Source organism: Palaemon carinicauda, chromosome 22 (genome assembly GCF_036898095.1).
Source record: "Palaemon carinicauda isolate YSFRI2023 chromosome 22, ASM3689809v2, whole genome shotgun sequence".
Lineage (NCBI taxonomy): Eukaryota > Metazoa > Arthropoda > Malacostraca > Decapoda > Palaemonidae > Palaemon > Palaemon carinicauda.
In genome coordinates, this window is record NC_090746.1 from 86,402,959 (window position 1) to 86,420,458 (window position 17,500).

At 34.9% G+C, this 17,500-nt stretch overlaps 3 protein-coding genes across 4 annotated transcripts in view; 1 reads left to right on the forward strand and 2 right to left on the reverse strand.

Annotated features, from left to right (window-relative positions):
• Positions 1-13,646, reverse strand: part of LOC137616583 (uncharacterized) — a 229,293-nt gene extending 215,647 nt beyond the window's left edge. Inside the window, exon 1 of the mRNA XM_068346466.1 lies at positions 13,450-13,646. The gene's annotated coding sequence lies outside the window, so the exon portion shown is untranslated. The remainder of the gene's footprint in view (positions 1-13,449) is intronic.
• The window catches only part of LOC137616582 (serine-rich adhesin for platelets-like), a 267,530-nt gene that overhangs the window by 2,941 nt on the left and 247,089 nt on the right, over positions 1-17,500 (forward strand). The window lies entirely within an intron of this gene.
• LOC137615959 (SCAN domain-containing protein 3-like) overlaps positions 6,604-17,500 on the reverse strand; it is a 23,825-nt gene continuing 12,928 nt past the window's right edge. Inside the window, exon 2 of the mRNA XM_068345641.1 lies at positions 6,604-6,684. Coding sequence (XP_068201742.1) covers positions 6,604-6,684 — 81 coding nt within the window. The remainder of the gene's footprint in view (positions 6,685-17,500) is intronic.

Sequence of the window (17,500 nt, forward strand, 5' to 3'; positions counted from 1 at the left end):
AGCCCAGTGAGGAAAGGAAATAAGGAAATGAATAAATGATGAGAACAAGTTAACAATAAATCATTCTAAAACAGTAACAACGTGAAAGCAGATATGTCCTTTAGCTATAGCAACAATATACCCTATTATAGAATGGTATGCAAAAGAGAGATGCTTTAGGCATTTTCGTAAATGAAACTCCATCTGGCCACGGCAGCCGTAAATGAAAGCACAAAGCACATCGGTTTGTGATGTCAATGACCTGTGACGCCACGCTGGCTTATTGGGCTTAATGGCCTACAGCTTGGCAGAAACTAGAATCAGGAATGAATAAAGAATTTTGTCATAATCTGGGCAACTGCGAGGGTTTGCCATGGAATGTACACGTCTTGGTTGTCTCCTTGCATTGGTATTAACGAAAATAGTTACCCAACAGGCTGACAAGTAAATAAAAAACAGATAGGCAGAAGAAATGGTCACACGCAAGTTGATGACATTCCTCTGGGATACTAGAATGTAACTGCATTCTGAGAAATGCAAGATGTTTTGATTTTATTTCATGTATGACTAACCTCCAGAAACTGGTCAGATTTCAAATTAATGTAGGCTACATTTCAGATCCTTTCCAGTTTATTCTGGCCTATAATATGCAACGTCATACAGGTAGGTCTTTTTTTGTGACCGGCTAGTGAATTGTTTCAGACGGTGGTCATTGTTAGTTTTGGCTCCCAACTTTCATTCACCCCAACTTTTTTGTTTTCTTAAACCTTTGTTTTGTTCTGAATCTATTTTGTATTGTGCACGCTCTTGATGGTTCATTCACCCTTATCAATATATATTTTATATCCTTGCAACCCTTGTAAAGTATTCAAATATTTGTTTCTTGTATTAAAACATAATTTTAATTCTATATTCATTATCCTCTTTGTGTTGCATGTACTATGCTTAATGTTCATAGTATATTTTTTTAGATACTGTGATGTGATTATGTATTTTCTATATTGTATTATGTCTTTGGTTTGTTTCCTTACCTGAAATACATCTTTGATTTGCTACTGTGAATTTTGCTGAACAAAGTCTTATTAATAGGACTTTGTTGGTTGTGTCATTATACCGCAAGACATCACATTTTATTCATGTTCATTCTACTCATTATGAAGAGGCTTGCCCGACTGGAGAAGTGTGACATTGGTCCAAGCACCCCACTGAGTAGCAAGAAGTGGAAGCTATAGCTTCGTGGTTTCAAGTACTTCTTGACCATAATCGAAGGGGACAACCCAGACAAACTCGAAATACATAAGTCCAGATGTAATGGATGTTATCCAAGACTGCCAAACATTTGAAGCGGTCATGTCTCGGCTCATTGCAGCATACAAAAAACCACCAAGTGAAGTTTATGAATAACATCTGTTAACCAAGAATCAGAAACTATATGAAACCATCGATCAATTACTGCTTTCTCTGAATAACATGGATAATGACTGATACTATAGCAGTGAATACCGAGAGAACTGTAGCTCATTTGTAAGAGGCATTCTCATCTGACTTCATCAACCGGGTATTTGTACTTGACTACTGGAAAACAATACTATGAGCCTGGATGTCGAAATCCAACAAGCCAGATGGTTAGAGCAGGCACAACTGAATGCTGAATCCTCTATTGCTCCTGTAGTGACAGCTACAACTGCATTTTCCAACTTTATTGGTGCATCTGCAAGTCAACCTGGCCCTCATTTAGGTGATATGATTCCTCCTCATATAGCATTTGCATCTAATTGCCCCATGGGATCCAGTGCATCTGTGTCTTATTTTTGTGGACTTGAAATGTCATCCAAGATCAGCTTGTCCTACGAGGGACTTTACATGGGACAAGTAAGGAAAATGAGGACATTGTAGAAAAGTTTGTTGCCACATATCGGCCTTTATAGCAATGCCTTTAGCTTCCACTGCATATTCATTGTCAGTCACACTTGTTACATCCAAATCTGCAGCAATTGTTCATCAGAGTCAAAGCTCTTAATGACACAGGTAGCTTGGCTAACTTCATTAGTGTAAAGTTAGCTGCCTTACTCCATACTAAAGTGTATCCTATATTGACTACTGTCTCTTGCATTCTCTATCCTCTCTACAGAAGCAAAACGATAATGTGTATCCAGTATCAATATTGAAGAGCGAGAATACAAGAATCTTATATTCTCCATCCACTCCGACCTCTGCAAGGAGGCATGAAGATATTATTCTTGCCTTTGGTAGAGATGAACCAAGACTCAGCATTCGTGGTCTCGCTTACATTAAAGTTGCCAAAGAAAAGCTGTTCAGCAATCTGACTTCAGACTGTCATCCTATTGACACTAAGGCTTGGCATTTCCGTCCACTGGAAGAAAAATTCGTAAACGATGAAGTCCACCGGCTCTTGAAGGAGGATGTTATCAAACCAAGCGTGGCGTGCTCAATTAGTCAGGACTCTCAATGAAACCAAAGGGAAAAGTATGGTGGTAAACTTTTTACAAACCACCAATAGGCTTACTCAGTTAGATCCCTACCCTCTCCTAAATATTAACTAGGAAGTCAACAAGATATGCAAGAACAAATTTTTTCCCTGTCTATTTCCTTTCCTGTGCCTACTATCAAGCAGAAATAGATGCCTTAGAAAGACTGTACACAATGTTCCAAGGGGTGATGGACTATACCAATTCAAGGGGATCCCAATGGGTGTACCTAAGGATGCAATGGCTTTTCAACGAGTTATGAACTGCATCACATCAAACCACAATCTCAAGGAAACTTATGCATAACCCACTTCTAGGAGGTTGCGGATGCAGCGGGCCTGACATTCAAGGTATCCAAATGCCAGTTTAGTTTGACATCAGTCTATATCCTGGGATCCTCATTTGTCCAGGGACATTTAAGACCAGACCCAAACTGCCTTTGTACTCTGCAGGAACTTTCAGTGCTGTGTGACAACGAATCCCTATGACTAGGCTACTCACTGGTTTAATTGCCTATTATGTCAAATGTATCCCAGGGTAGGACTTCTCCAAAAATATTTGCTCTCTTGTTGAGGCAACAATGTTTCCCCTGTCCTCAGAGATCTGCACTGCCATAGATCATCGGAAAGAACGCATATCTTGGGCTGTAGTCAACATCATCAAGGACGACGTCCCATTCACTATTGAAACTAATGCATCCGGTGAAACTATTGCTGCTGTTCCTGAAATCTATTTTGTTTTTTCTTACCATTAAAAAGTTTCTCTCTTCTCCAGCACTGGAATTGGTAATAACAAGTACCAGCTAAGCAATCTTTGACAACTTAGGAAATACCAATTTTCCACCAACCAACCTGTATGCTGATAATTTTGGCGTCTCCAGTGACAATTGCATAGGCTGTTGTGCGTTATCGATAAATCTTATTTATTTATTATTTCTTAGAATTTTCGTCAAGGCGTGAGATTTGGGTAAACGCGTGACACGAGGCTAAAATGTGCGAATCTCTCCTTTGTAAACAACGAGCCTAACCTTCCATGCACAAAGAAATTTATGAATCACTAGAATTAACAGCTCAGTAAATCCTTCCCATAACACTTCACATATTCTTATCCACAAAGAGCCACATGTCAATGACCTGGCAGATCTGGACGCAAGTGATGTCAAGAGCGCATCAAGGTTTTAATAGTATTATGTCGATCAGCACAAGAGTAACAGATGTAGAAACAAATCCTCATAATGCATGTGATATTAGAATTTGATCAATGTCAACTATTGTTGGCAGCAACTTTTTAAAAGTAAAGTTTAAATGGAAGAAAAGAGTCAAACCCTTGGAAGCTGCCATGATATGATTAAAAATACGAGATGTTACTTATTGAGTCTGAGATGTTATTTTGAAGAATTTCATTCACCAAGAACTAACACAAACTATTCAAGCTTAATTCTAAGCATGAGCTTGACCCATAACTCATGTCACTTTTTGATGAAGTAGGAATTCGTGAAACCAAGAAATCCCTGATGTATGAAGCATTTGCACCTTTCAGTGACAGGAATTGCTGGAGAAGCAATTTATGTTATTGATGGAGGATTTCCGATTCATCAAGTTTGGCAAAAGGGAGAAACATTCTCAGCAATTCTAAACAGGTATACTGAGTATGAAAAGAAGCTCTGTAATAGAAATGCTGCTATTGTATTTGATGGATAGCCAGAAAACTAAAAAAAAAAGAAAAAAAAGGAAAGAAAAAAAAAGTACAAAATGTGCCCAGCTTGTTTATCGAATGATTAATTCTACCAGAGACACCATGTTTAATGAAACGATACCAGCAAAAAAAAAAAAAAAAAAAAAAAGTAAATTATCACTCCTTTACGTCAATATATTCGTTTTCAATACGACAAATACTTGGCAATATTTATTCCACGATTTTTTCGTTTTTCACGGCAAAGTTTTAAGCGTACATGTATTTAGTGGAAGTGATACTAACCTACTTCTGCTATTTTTTAGACCAGGAAAACTGAAGTTCATAAGCCTGTTGGAAGAGCACGAAGAACTACAAGCTTTGTTGCCATGTTTAAAGGACCATCTGCTGAACCTGTAACTTTTGCTGCAGTAAGGAAGAATTTTATTCTTCAGTTGTAGGACTAATGAATTTGAATCCCTTTGTGATTCAGGATATCGGTGCTTTGATCAATCACTGAATAAAGTCAAATTCCTGTTGGCTTCTTTGCCTCCAACACACGTGGCTGCTCGATTTCATTCCTTATGTGTGTATCACCAAGGGCAGAAGTGGTTGGGAAATGACTAGTAACCTGTACAATGTGATTGGAATGTAACTACAGAAGGGCTGGTACTAATCACGACAGATAAATACCTTGCTGTTCCAGACCTGTTAAACAATGTATCACGCAAATGCTTCCAATGTTGCATGACTACCACCTGTAGCTGTAGGAAAGCAGGCTTAAAATGCTCTGTGATATGTGTTCCTTGAAAGGGATTGGCATGTTTAAATGCTGACATCATTATTGATGAAGACGACTGTTATGACCCTATTGATGCCAAATTAGAATACTTCCTAATTTCAAAGAGTGAAATGACTCATAGAGTAGAATAGAAAAATAGTTTCCTACCTAGCTGATATCTTACAATAATTTTACAAAATAACCCGACTAAATTTCATTCATGATCTTCCCATAAAAACATGATAGCTTATCATATAATACCAGCGAGAAAACTAACACTATCATGAAAAGCAGTAATCCTATACTGTCATTATTCAGCAAGAATAATTGGGTGGATGGTTGGGTGCAAGGGTGCTATCTCCGCCAGTGAGCATTCATTGTATGTCCTAAGCCAGAATACAGGAGGAAGACCACCCTTGGGATACAATATCCGAAACTATGTAAGGAATAGGGGAGTATGAAAATCAAACTGAGAACATTTACATAGCTCTGGCAACAGAACGAGGCTACGTATCGAAAAAAAAATGAATAGAAGAGTTTATATAAAGAATTTTACGTAAATTATTAGTTATGTAAAATTATTTTATATAACATCCTTCTATCTAAAGTAAGTCAGCCATTTTTTTTAAGACGGTGACCAAATCCAGGGCGATAAAGAGAAGCAAAATTATTGTTATTAATTCCTGCATTATGAAGACAATAACGCTGATAGCAGCTTTCCATGATATTTTTCTTATTAAACCCTCTTTTGACTGGCATACTTTCCTTGAAGAAAAATTGTGATCCGTGCAGACTTCTCACCTGGATAACAATGGTGTGCTGAAGAATACCTGTCAGAGATTTTGCTCGTTGACAAGTTATTTACTTTCAGATGTTGACGAACAAAGAAAATGACCAACCGCGTTTAAATTTCTAAGGTCATCAAAGATTTTCTCCAGGTTAGTATTATCATATCAGTAATCAAATAACCTAAGCAATTATCTAAAACTGAGAATAGTTAATTTTTGAAGTGATTTTAGCACTTCTATAGGCTATTCCTTACGGTAACTTTCAGGAGTCTTATCAAAAGAATTCATTACACCCCCTTGTACATTCCATATTCCGCTACCCTTTCCTCAGATAGGGTAGAATATACATTCAATATTTGTCCTGAAAATAAAAGGGCTAATCTGGCAGCCCATTTTTCTTTTGATCATTCACATAAGATAGCTGCATACTCAAAACGCATAAGGTAAGAAGATATATCAACCTTCTTCTTATAAGGTTCCATTTTGTGAGATTTTCAAAACGCTTCGATTCAGGAGTCGTGGGGTTGGGGGGAGGGGGGGGGGGAGGGGGGGGGAGGGGGGGGGGGGGTTGGAAGAGACTTAGTTCTGTTCTGGAAGTGGAAGCTATTGTTCTTTAAGATCTAATCTTCTTTCTATTTTTTTTCTATTCCTTAAATTTTATTTGTTCACTTTCCGCAGCCCCCTCTTCCCATTCACTCTTTACCTCGTGTTTAGCCTACTTTGCCTCTTCCCTTTCTGTAGCTCTCTCTTCCCACCCAATCACTCTTTACCTCGTGTTTAGCCTACTTTGCCTCTTCTCTTTCTGTAGCTCTCTCTTCTAGCACACGGTTTTGTCTTCTTCTCTAGGTTTATATTCCTAATTTTGTTTATAGATGGCATCTAACTTAAATGTTAACTATTTGCCGAAGTCCATACCAGAAAGTTCTAGTTTAGACCCTAAATCCAACCTGTAGTCATACGAAAGTTCTGGCTCAGCCTATAAACGACGAACATAACATGGCATCAATATAAAAACTCAAATAGCAATCGAATGATAGTTTGCACGAAATAGAAGCAAATCAACTGTTGGCACGCTCCACTGGAGATTTAAAGATGTATTTGTCTAGTCTGTGGTACCTGGTCAACCACCTTCACCGAATTAGATTTTTCGTACCCAAATACTTAACAAACAAAACAAAATACTGAGATATCCAATACTACTAGATTGTGTTATCACTATGAGGTACCCTACTCAATGCGCCTCTTTCTAGGGGATTTCAAAACGTTATTGATCCATTTCAAGATTCATTTTATTTTTTATACTGCATAAAAGAAATAACGATTAAATTTCCTGAAAATAATTATATTATAACAAAAGTAAAAACCTTGAAAGGTATAATAGGAAAAAATGAAAACCCATAAACTTTCATACTTAAATTATTAATAATTAATCAATATCATGATAACCTATACATTAACCTTAGATCAGAATATTCATCATACACAATAATTACGTTAATACCAACAATCAACACCAACTTTCGCATTACAAAACCTCACATATCCCTTCAACGATATATATCCATTATCATTGCAATAATGGTACAGTCATTCTATTAGTTTATTCTTTAACTACCAAGACCTGAGAGAAAATTTAATTTTCAAATTAAAATTAATTTTCGAGCACTTACCTGTACACAGTAACTTAATTCAGCCGATCAGACCTGTGTCGGCTCTAAACAGATATAACTAATTATCTTATCCTTATTGATCCAAAATGTCTATTACCCTGATTATTGTTAAGAACTCTTAGTTGGAGTGTACTGTACTCTCCCGTGCCACACTGCTAAAAATCACTTAATTTTAATCCGGTTTTCTCCGTAAAAATATACTTTTCTCAGCCGTATTTCCGTAAAATACAGGCGCACCGTAATTTTACCTTACGTTGTTATCTTTTACAGGTTGGTGACCGTAATATCACTTCTTTACGTCGTTATATCCGTTTTTAAAACGGTAGAAATCCTGGAATAAATGTTGCCAGGCTTTTACCGTTTTCTTAATGCAAATTTTCAACAGTGTAGATGTAGCTCCTGAGCACTGAGGCGATATTGGTACTGTCAAAGCCAACATAGAAAAATCCCATTAACGTGTGATGGTTGACGAACAACAACTGCAGTTTTCTGACCTGTTGAGGCTCCAATACCCCTGGTTAAACTCTGTTACGGGGAGATCTTCTCCGAGTTATTTCCCACAATTAAATTTTCCACAGCAAGTCACTTATTCCTTGTAATGCAAAGACATGAAGTGACCCTTCTGTTAGTATATGAGTACTAGTGTTTATAAGTTTAAGAGACGTTCAACCGATACTTTAAGCTGGCATGAACCATCCTCTCAATCCATTTTTTCTCGTTTGTTTTTATGCTGACATATATTCTTGTTCTATTGATTTGATAGTTTTTCTAAGTTCTTTATGTATATTTATCCCTAATTGATAGTTAATACCTTGTGGAAGCTCGCTCTGGAAGTTATTAGTCCTTTAGGGTTGTTTCTATAACAACAACAACAACAATAATAATAATAATAATAAGAGTAATAATAATAATAATAATAATAATAATAATAATAATAATGATAGGGTCGTAGCTTACCTAATAATGATAATAATAATAAAAGGGTCGTTTGCTTACCTAATAATAATAATAATAATAATAATAATAATAATAATAATAATAATAATAATGATAATGACAAAATTTAATTGCATCCAGTCTGCTACATGATGTTTATTAGATTTCACCTCAATATACTTAAGTAGTAGTAGTAGTAGTAGTAGTAGTAGTAGTAGTAGTAGTAGTAGCAGTTGTAGTAGTAGTAGCAGTTGTAGTAGTAGTAGTAGTAGTAGTAGTAGTAGTATTAAGCATAATGAGGTCATTCGGTAATCAAATATCTAATACATCTCAAAGTGAGAAAAGGATAAACACAATTTTGCATATCATGTAAGCCAATAACCTTCAGATTCTACACATGGACATCGTTGGGAATAATTAGCGAAAGCATTTAACAGCTGACAGCCTAAGAGTTTTCCCGAATGTCCCAGATTGCATGACTCTTCCTCGAAGGCTTCCAGACCCCCTCTAGTCTTGTCACTCAACTGTGAATGTAAAGCTCTTCCAGACCCCAGGAGTAAAAACTCCTTGGCACGCAATTGTGACGTCATGAATGGAGATGCAGTGTTTGTTCCTTGGGTTTGGTAAGGAAACTTTATTTCTTTGCTTTTATTGTTTGTATATGAAAGATCTAATTTATTGTTGTTACGGTTTTTTTAAATGTTTTATTTTGGTTGTTCATTACTTCTCTTGTAGCTTATTTTTTTTCCTTGTCTCCTTTCCTAATTGGGCTAGGTTTCCCCTGTTGGAGCCCTTGGCCTTATAGCATCCTGCTTTTCCAACTAGAGTAGTAGCTTAGCATATAATAATAATAATAATAATAATAATAATAATAATAATGATAATAATAATAATAATAATAATACGGTCGTAGTTTACCTAATAATGATGATAATAATAATTGGGTCTTTGCTTACCTAATAATAATAATAATAATAATAATAATAATAATAATAATAATAATAATAATGATTATGGCAAAATTTAATTGCATCCAGTATGCTACATGATGTTTATTTGATTTCGCCCCAATTTACTTAAGTAGTAGTAGTAGTAGTAGTAGTAGTAGTAGTAGTAGTAGTAGTAGTAGTAGTAGTAAGCATAATGAGGTCATTTGGCAATCAAATATCTAATACATCTCAAAGTGAGAAAATGATAAACAATTCTGCAGATCATATAAGCCAATAACCTTCAGATTCTATACCTGGACATCGTTAGGAATAATTAGCGAAAGCAGTTAACAGCTGACAGCATGAGAGTTTTCCCGAATGCCCCAGATTGCATGACTCATCCTCGAAGGCTTCCAGACTCCCTCTAGTCTTGTCACTCAACTGTGAATGTGAAGCTCTTCCAGACCCCAGGAATAAAAACTCCTTGGCACGCAATTGTGACGTCATGAAATGGAGATGCAGGGTTTTTTCCTTGGGTTTAGTAAGGAAACCTTATTTCTTTGTTTTTATTGTTTGTATATGAAAGATCTAATTTAATGTTGCTATAGTTTTTTAAATTATTTTATTTTGGTTGTTCATTACTTCTCTTGTAGTTTATTTATTTTCTTGTTTCCTTTCCTCACTGGGGTAGTTTTCCCTGTTGAAGCCCTTGGCCTTATAGCATCCTGCTTTTCCAAATAGAGTAGTAGCTTAGCTTATACTACTAGTACTATTACTAATAATAATAATATTAATAAAAAAATGATAATTATAATGATAATAATAATAATAATAATAATAATAATATATTGAGAGAGAGAGAGAGAGAGAGAGAGAGAGAGAGAGAGAGAGAGAGAGAGAGAGAGAGAGAGAGATTATAATCGCTACTTCACTTTTATTTGGAAAAGAGATTTGAGGTTGAAGTTCAAGAGTTCCTTTCCTTATTTGAAATTAAACTCTGTAGAATGTAGACAGTAATGAATTGGAGGACTTTAATCTACTAAATAGAATGAATCACTGGAGTACGTGATAAATATTTTAAATTCCATCAATTGGATGTTTGTAAAACAAGAGCAGGGTTGGGAATTTCACTGAACATGGTTAGAAATGTCGAGTTATCCATTTTTATTTCGTGAACCTCGTCCAACTCTAAGATAGCCGGAAACGAATTTTTAAAGCGAACATATCAAACAAATTCTTTATTACCATTACTTCTTGCTTTTTTTTTTTCATTTTGCTTGAAGATCATTTTCTTGATTTTTTTTTTCATTTTGCTTGAAGATCATTTTCTTGATTTTTTTTATTTTACTTGAAGATAATTTTCTTGATTTTTTTTTATTTTGCTTGAAGATCATTTTCTTGATTTTTTTTTATTTTGCTTGAAGATCATTTTCTTGATTTTTTTTTATTTTGCTTGAAGATCATTTTCTTGATTTTTGTTTTGTTTTGCTTGAAGATCATTTTCTTGATTTTTTTTTTATTTTGCTTGAAGACAATTTTCTTGATTTTTTTTTTTTCATTTTGCTGGAAGATCATTTACCGTATTTTACTTTTTTGAATTCTTTCACACATATAAGACAACTGTGTGTTTCACAGTATCTGTGAGGAATTTCATATGCTTGTTCATAGTATTTGTGTCTGCATATTCAATAGTTCTGATGATATTTGATTCAATACTCAGCTTGGCCAAATCTACACAACGTTTTTGAGATAAAATCTAATAAGCTTTTGTTTCCTCAATTGTCTCCCTGTAGAGGTTGTCTTTGCCGGAATTGTTATCAGTTTAGTCGTGCTAGAACGAACATTTCTAATCAGGCGCCCAACTTCAAGAAATCTAAGGTTCTCACTTTTGTAGTAGGCCTACTTCAATAACAGGACTTTTTTTTTTTTCAAACATTCTCATTTGGTCAAAGATGTCTATCCCTTATACTTATTTCATGTTCTCTTCTACATTCTCAAGGATAGTTTTTACCAGTTTCCTTTTCTTTTAACCTTTTTGGCAAGTTCAGTAAGACGTTTTTATTGTAATAAGCTAAGAAGGAACTTTTAGCCACACTTTATATGTAAAGATAGTTTCTAATGTCCGAGTTTCACGTCTAAAAAACTATCACAGAAATTAGGTAATCAAGCAATAATCACTTATATAACTTCAGCCAAAAATAGTTTACCTGGAATGGCTTAAGTAACCTTCCCTTGTCTTCGCTAGGAATAGCTTTTGTTGAATGAAAATTACTTTATTTTCCCCTGGAGAGAGACTTCTATTGCCCGATTATTTCCTGAATTGAACGCTAAGGATATATCCACTGATTATTAAAGATACGGCTCTACTTAACTAGCAATCCTTTTGAATCCTTTTTAATGACCATAATGAGATTTTACATTTGTCCAACTCAGGAGGTTTCACTCAACTTGTCTCTTAGATTGTAAAATCATAAGATGAACTGAAACATAAAAATAATAACTTTTTGAATGTCAATATCTTCAAAAGTTAAACTAAAGGACCAAGGACCTCAGTAACTTTCATCTCAATAATGTTAATCCCCACTTACTATCTTTATAGATATTAGTTTTGAACGAGCGTTTTGTGGTCCCTTTTATAGAATAAGAGACTTATAAAATAGCGACAGGATAAGTTAATCAATTCCCGAAATTGCTATTTTTTTCGTTAAATGTATTTGAAATGGAATCATTAAATTGATATTTCTTCAATGACATCTACTTCAGGTTTATAATATGAGACTATATATCAAGACAATATCTTAGTTTTGGATATCTCAACCATTCTTGCTTATTTATTGATTAATGTATGGGGTGAAGTACGTTCCCATTAACAGGAATAACTTCCATTACCACATCACAGGACTGCCATTTTTAGGCAGAGGTTTCATGAAGATCCCATGGAACTCTTTAAACCCTAGCTTTTACCCTCTGAAATAGAGACCACCGTCTTCTATATCTATATCATAACTTGAAAGCCTACTGTACATGCCTAAGGTATTACTCAATGCAACGCTAACTACAATCTCATGGACTTGGAGTCACACGTCTCATATGCAGGGATTGGGGAGTAAAATTTCTTTTGAATTTTAAATTTCGTGCCTGACTGGATGCAGACGACGTATGCTGCATCCACACAGACAGTAAACTCGGCAGGTTCAGGCAGGAGAGAGGTGAAGTTTGAATTGGAAATACATTGGGTCCAATGACATTGCTATGGCCATAGTCTTAAAGTTTTAGTGCAAATGGTTTCATTGGAATAATGTATTATAAATCCAAACTTCAGCATGTTACAGCCTGTGCTTAACGAAACCCCTCCTGTTACAGGTGGCAATCTAGTTGGTGCAGTCAGGAATCAGCTGAAGCTGAAATTTAAAATACTCTTATACTAATCTTTGCCAGGATCTTTAGCTCTGTGAACGGTCTTATTAGAATCAAGAAATTTAAAACAAAAGCTTGCGTCCGTTCCTAGTTGTAAGTACCATATCGCGGCATTCTTAGAATATATTCACTGAGCCAGTAAATCTTTTATATAAAATTGATTGATATCAATGAGCGTGTTCACGCACACCTGAAAGCATTACTAGGATCAAGTGGAAATCATGTATTTTCTTGGACAACTTTACAACTAACTGCATGTAAAGGCCATAAATTGCTTGGTATCTATAACATTTTGAAACACTCACACATATGTATATCCATAGATACATACATACATGAGTGTGTGTGTAAATATCAAACACGAATTTAATGGGATCTAATGTCCAACTCAAACCTGGGAATATATATCCACAACAAATTCTTTATAAGATTCTGGCTGGCCAAGGACTCAAACCTATATCCCCGAGTCAAAACAATTCACACAGTAGACTCTACCAATGAGTCGCCCAGAGAGATATAAGTTAATTCCAAGAACACTGTAGAAATTACTGTCGAATTCAGGAATCTGTACTTAGACTTAAAAGTAACCCATCTCCATAATGATAGTTCATTAAGGAGTTTGTAACAAGTTGCTAAGTATGGTGAGTATTTGCAATCAACGCATGTGACATTAATATATGTAAATATCAACTACAAATGGGATTTAATATCGAATCCAACCTTGGGAGTATATATCAACTGAAATTTTTTTTCTGATAAATGCTTAATGAATAGACTTGCAGCACTTACCTCACTACATTAGGCACATGCTTAAGTAGAAATCCTTTAAATCAAGTTTATCTGTAACATGTACCAATAGAAGATGTGACGTCTGCTCAGAAAAAAAATTCACTATTCATCAACTCTTGGAAGATTGCATATGCAGGGATATGGGGCTACAGACTGATTAAAACTTTTAGAAAATACATCACTGGGAACTTCACGTCTTTTGGACCTGATGGTGTTTTGACACTACCCCACTAACAATACTTTGTATAAAAAACTGTGCTAGGTTTCACCTCCTTTACTCGGTATGGGCCCAAAAACTCTGACTCTAGTTTTTGCTTCCTTGGCTGTTATCATTTTAAGTAAACACAATTGCCTAAAAGTAACTTGACCAATTTAGTTTTGAAAAGTCGATTATAATTTACCCAATGTATTTCATTAGTCCTTATCAAAATATTTTAAGCAGTGTTCATCACACTCCGTAACAGATTTAGTATGCACACAATTCTGTTCGGTTTGAATAATTTAGCAATTTTTGTGAATTTATCAGTGCCGTATATAGCAATGCAGGATGTTGTTTGTACACTAAAATGAAAGAGGTGTCTCTTAATAAGAACTTCTATGCAATGTTTAAAGCTAGCTCAGCCTCGGGAGGCATGGCATACCAATGATAGGGTTATCGGCCACAAGGTAATGTACAATTAGCACCACTTCCATATTATGGGATTTCACTAGTAAAACGTAAAGTTTTCATAATTTCCGTGATCGAGTTCATCACTTTGTTTATAAACTCCTGACCATCGTCACTTACTAGTACTTTCGGGCAGCCAAACCTAGCAATGAAAGAGAAAAGTGTATGGGCCAATTAATATGCTCTTTTATGGACTATGTTGTAAGTATGAATGTACCAGGTAAATGCACCCATCAGTACACATGTTTACCTATGGGGTGTGAACCCTACCATGTTCACGTGCATCCTATAGAACTTAAAATTAACCACGGGCTAATCTCTGGTTACCAGAACAGTATTTCTATGTTATTTAAAAAAGTTACAAGCATGACATGACTTTACATACATTTTTATTGACTTTTGCATTACTAACCAAAAGAAGGAGTCACATACCCTCCTTGTTCTATCAATCCCCAAATACCCAGTATGCAGACTGGCATGTACAATGTGGATGGCTCACTTAACTAAAAATGGAAGACAAACCATCTGTCCACGACATTCACCAATCTGCTTCTCATACGCACAGTATGAATTATTATTAGCTATGAAAAAAATATCGCTCTACACATTCTGAAAGGATGGGCAGCTGTCTGAATCTCCCTTAATCACTGCTCACCTTTTCTTTCTGTCTATCTTATGACTAACTGATCCAACATCTAGGGTCTGTTGTTCTTCCTTCCTTTTCTGTGATGTAATAGTTACCCCTGTATTGCGCCTCTGGAGAGGGCATTATCTACCTTTTTAGATTTGCCCGATATGTGATCAAAGCTACTTATATTGAATTCTAACAGCCTTTCCATCCACCTAGCTCGTCTAGTAGTAAAATATATCATGTGGAGGCCGATGATTAGTTTGCAACGGAATTATTTGACCAAACAAAATGACCTAATGACTCTCCAGAACCCACATAATGGCCAATGTCTCTTGATCAGAAATACTATAATTCTTCTCTGCATATGCTAAAAAAATTTAAAATCAATCAATCTTCTCTGGATCTTTCAATGGCCAAAAAAAGAAAAGCAAACAGGTCACTCTTTACCTTTATTGTCTCATTGTGAAATCACGCTGCCAATAGCTACGCTAGTCGTGTCAATTGTCATTAAAAATGGACAATCAAATATAGGATATGCAAATACCTCATCACTAGTTAATGTCATTTTCAGCTGGCTAATGGCTGTTGAAAAATGCAATAATTCATAACATTAAACCTATATTGTTGACGAAAATTTTAGGATAATATACCTATGAAAATTGCTGATTTAAAGTTATGCATATCCTTATAATTAGGCTTAGCTTTGAAATTTTGAAAGAACTCTAGGTAATTATAGAGACACTCTAGTTAAGCACTATGATTAAGAAGTTGATATGATATACAGTAATTCTGAAAATAAACAAGGTGAAAAATATCATTTATAAGTACCTGTGTATCCTAAATGTCAGAAATTGAAGAGGTTAGACGCTACTTTTTGCTTGCATGCAGTGTAATGCATACCAGCTGCTGGGTCCCACTGTTGTCTGAGTGACCTTTACTAAGACGTTTTCAGCCCACTCTTGGCTTCGGCCGACGAATTTCCGCATGTGTAAATGCAGCCTGATGGCGAAATATTGTATGGGCTTATTCTGATTTTGGAAATGTCAGTATATATATATATATATATATATATATATATATATATATATATGTATATATATATATATATATATATATATATATATATATATATATATATATACGTGTATATATATATATGTATATATACATACATACATATATATACATATATATATATACATGCACATACATACATACATAGACACACATACACAAACATACATATATATATATATAAATATATTCACATATATATATATATATATATATATATATATATATATATATATATATATATATAAGTATGAATGAAACAAATATTGAATGAGATTTCCCTACGGTTGAAAGTGACATTCATGTATAAAATGATTCTAAGAGCAAAACGCAGACAGGTATGAAAAACACAAAATGATTAATATAAATACAAATTTAACGCTCTGTTAATTATTCTTATTATTATTATTATTATTATTATTATTATTATTATTATTATTATTAATTGCTAAGCTACAACCTTAGTTGGGAAAGCAGGATGTTATAAGCCGAGGGGCTCCAAAAGGGAAAACATCCCATTGAGGAAAGGAAACAAGGACAAATAAACTATTTTAAGAACAGTAACATTAAAATAAAACTCCAATACGTTTTTATATCAATGCTCCCTAAAAGCTACTTTATCTAAGGTGATGGAAATTTTAAGCTCAACAGGGAAAACATCCCAGTGAGGAAAGGAAACAAGGACAAATAAACTATTTTTAGAACAGTAACCTTAAAATAAAACTTCAGTACGTTTTTATATCAATGCTCCCTAAAAGCTACTTTATCTAATGTGATGGAATTTTTAAGCTCAACAGGGAAAATATCCCAGTGAGGAAAGGAAACAAGGACAAATAAACTATTTTTAGAACAATAACATTAAAATAAAACTCCAGTACGTTTTTATATCAATGCTCCTTAAAAGCTACTTTATCTAAGGTGATGGAATTTCCTAAGCTTGACTGGTGGTAGATATGATCGGGCGTTGTGATGAAAGCAGCATAATTTGGCACTGGCATCTTGGTCGGTCTAGAAATAGATGGGCGCTGTTCCCTCTTCCCTTCCTTCTCTCTCACACCTTATCCTGCCCTGACACCCTTCCTTTGCTATTTCTTCTGCCCACCTTACCATAAGGCCCATATTTCTCTGTCCCTCGCGCCCTGTTTACTTACTTCCACCCCCGCCTCACTTTCGGCAACTACTATATTATTCTTTTAAAAGTTAATAACCTCGCTAAGGCATGCGGAAGGAAAGCATCTAAGAATATGATAATTTGATGTTAGATAAGAACGAAAAAGTTTCACGCCTTCTGACGAAAGAAATAAAAACATTCATGAAACAATTTCACATCATGGCAAAAGGGAAGGTTTTCTTACACTATTGTTTCCATCTAAATAAATTTTCTTTCAAAACTCTCATAAACCATTCCCCTGGAACAAATTCCAAGTCACTTTGAGTATGATCGTAGGTGTATATTTTCATTTAGATATAGAATAAGAAACGTTTATAAACATCTGATGAGAATATTAAAAAAATCTCTGAAATCGAAGGCACTGAAGGAAGAGCAAAGATGGAAGTAAACACATTAAGTGTCTTAAACCCGAATAGTGAATTGTTTATCAAAACAATGATAAAGTAAAGCCTATATCAACAGTTTCACGTGTATAGACAGAAATAGCAAAGAAATAATAGATAGGGTA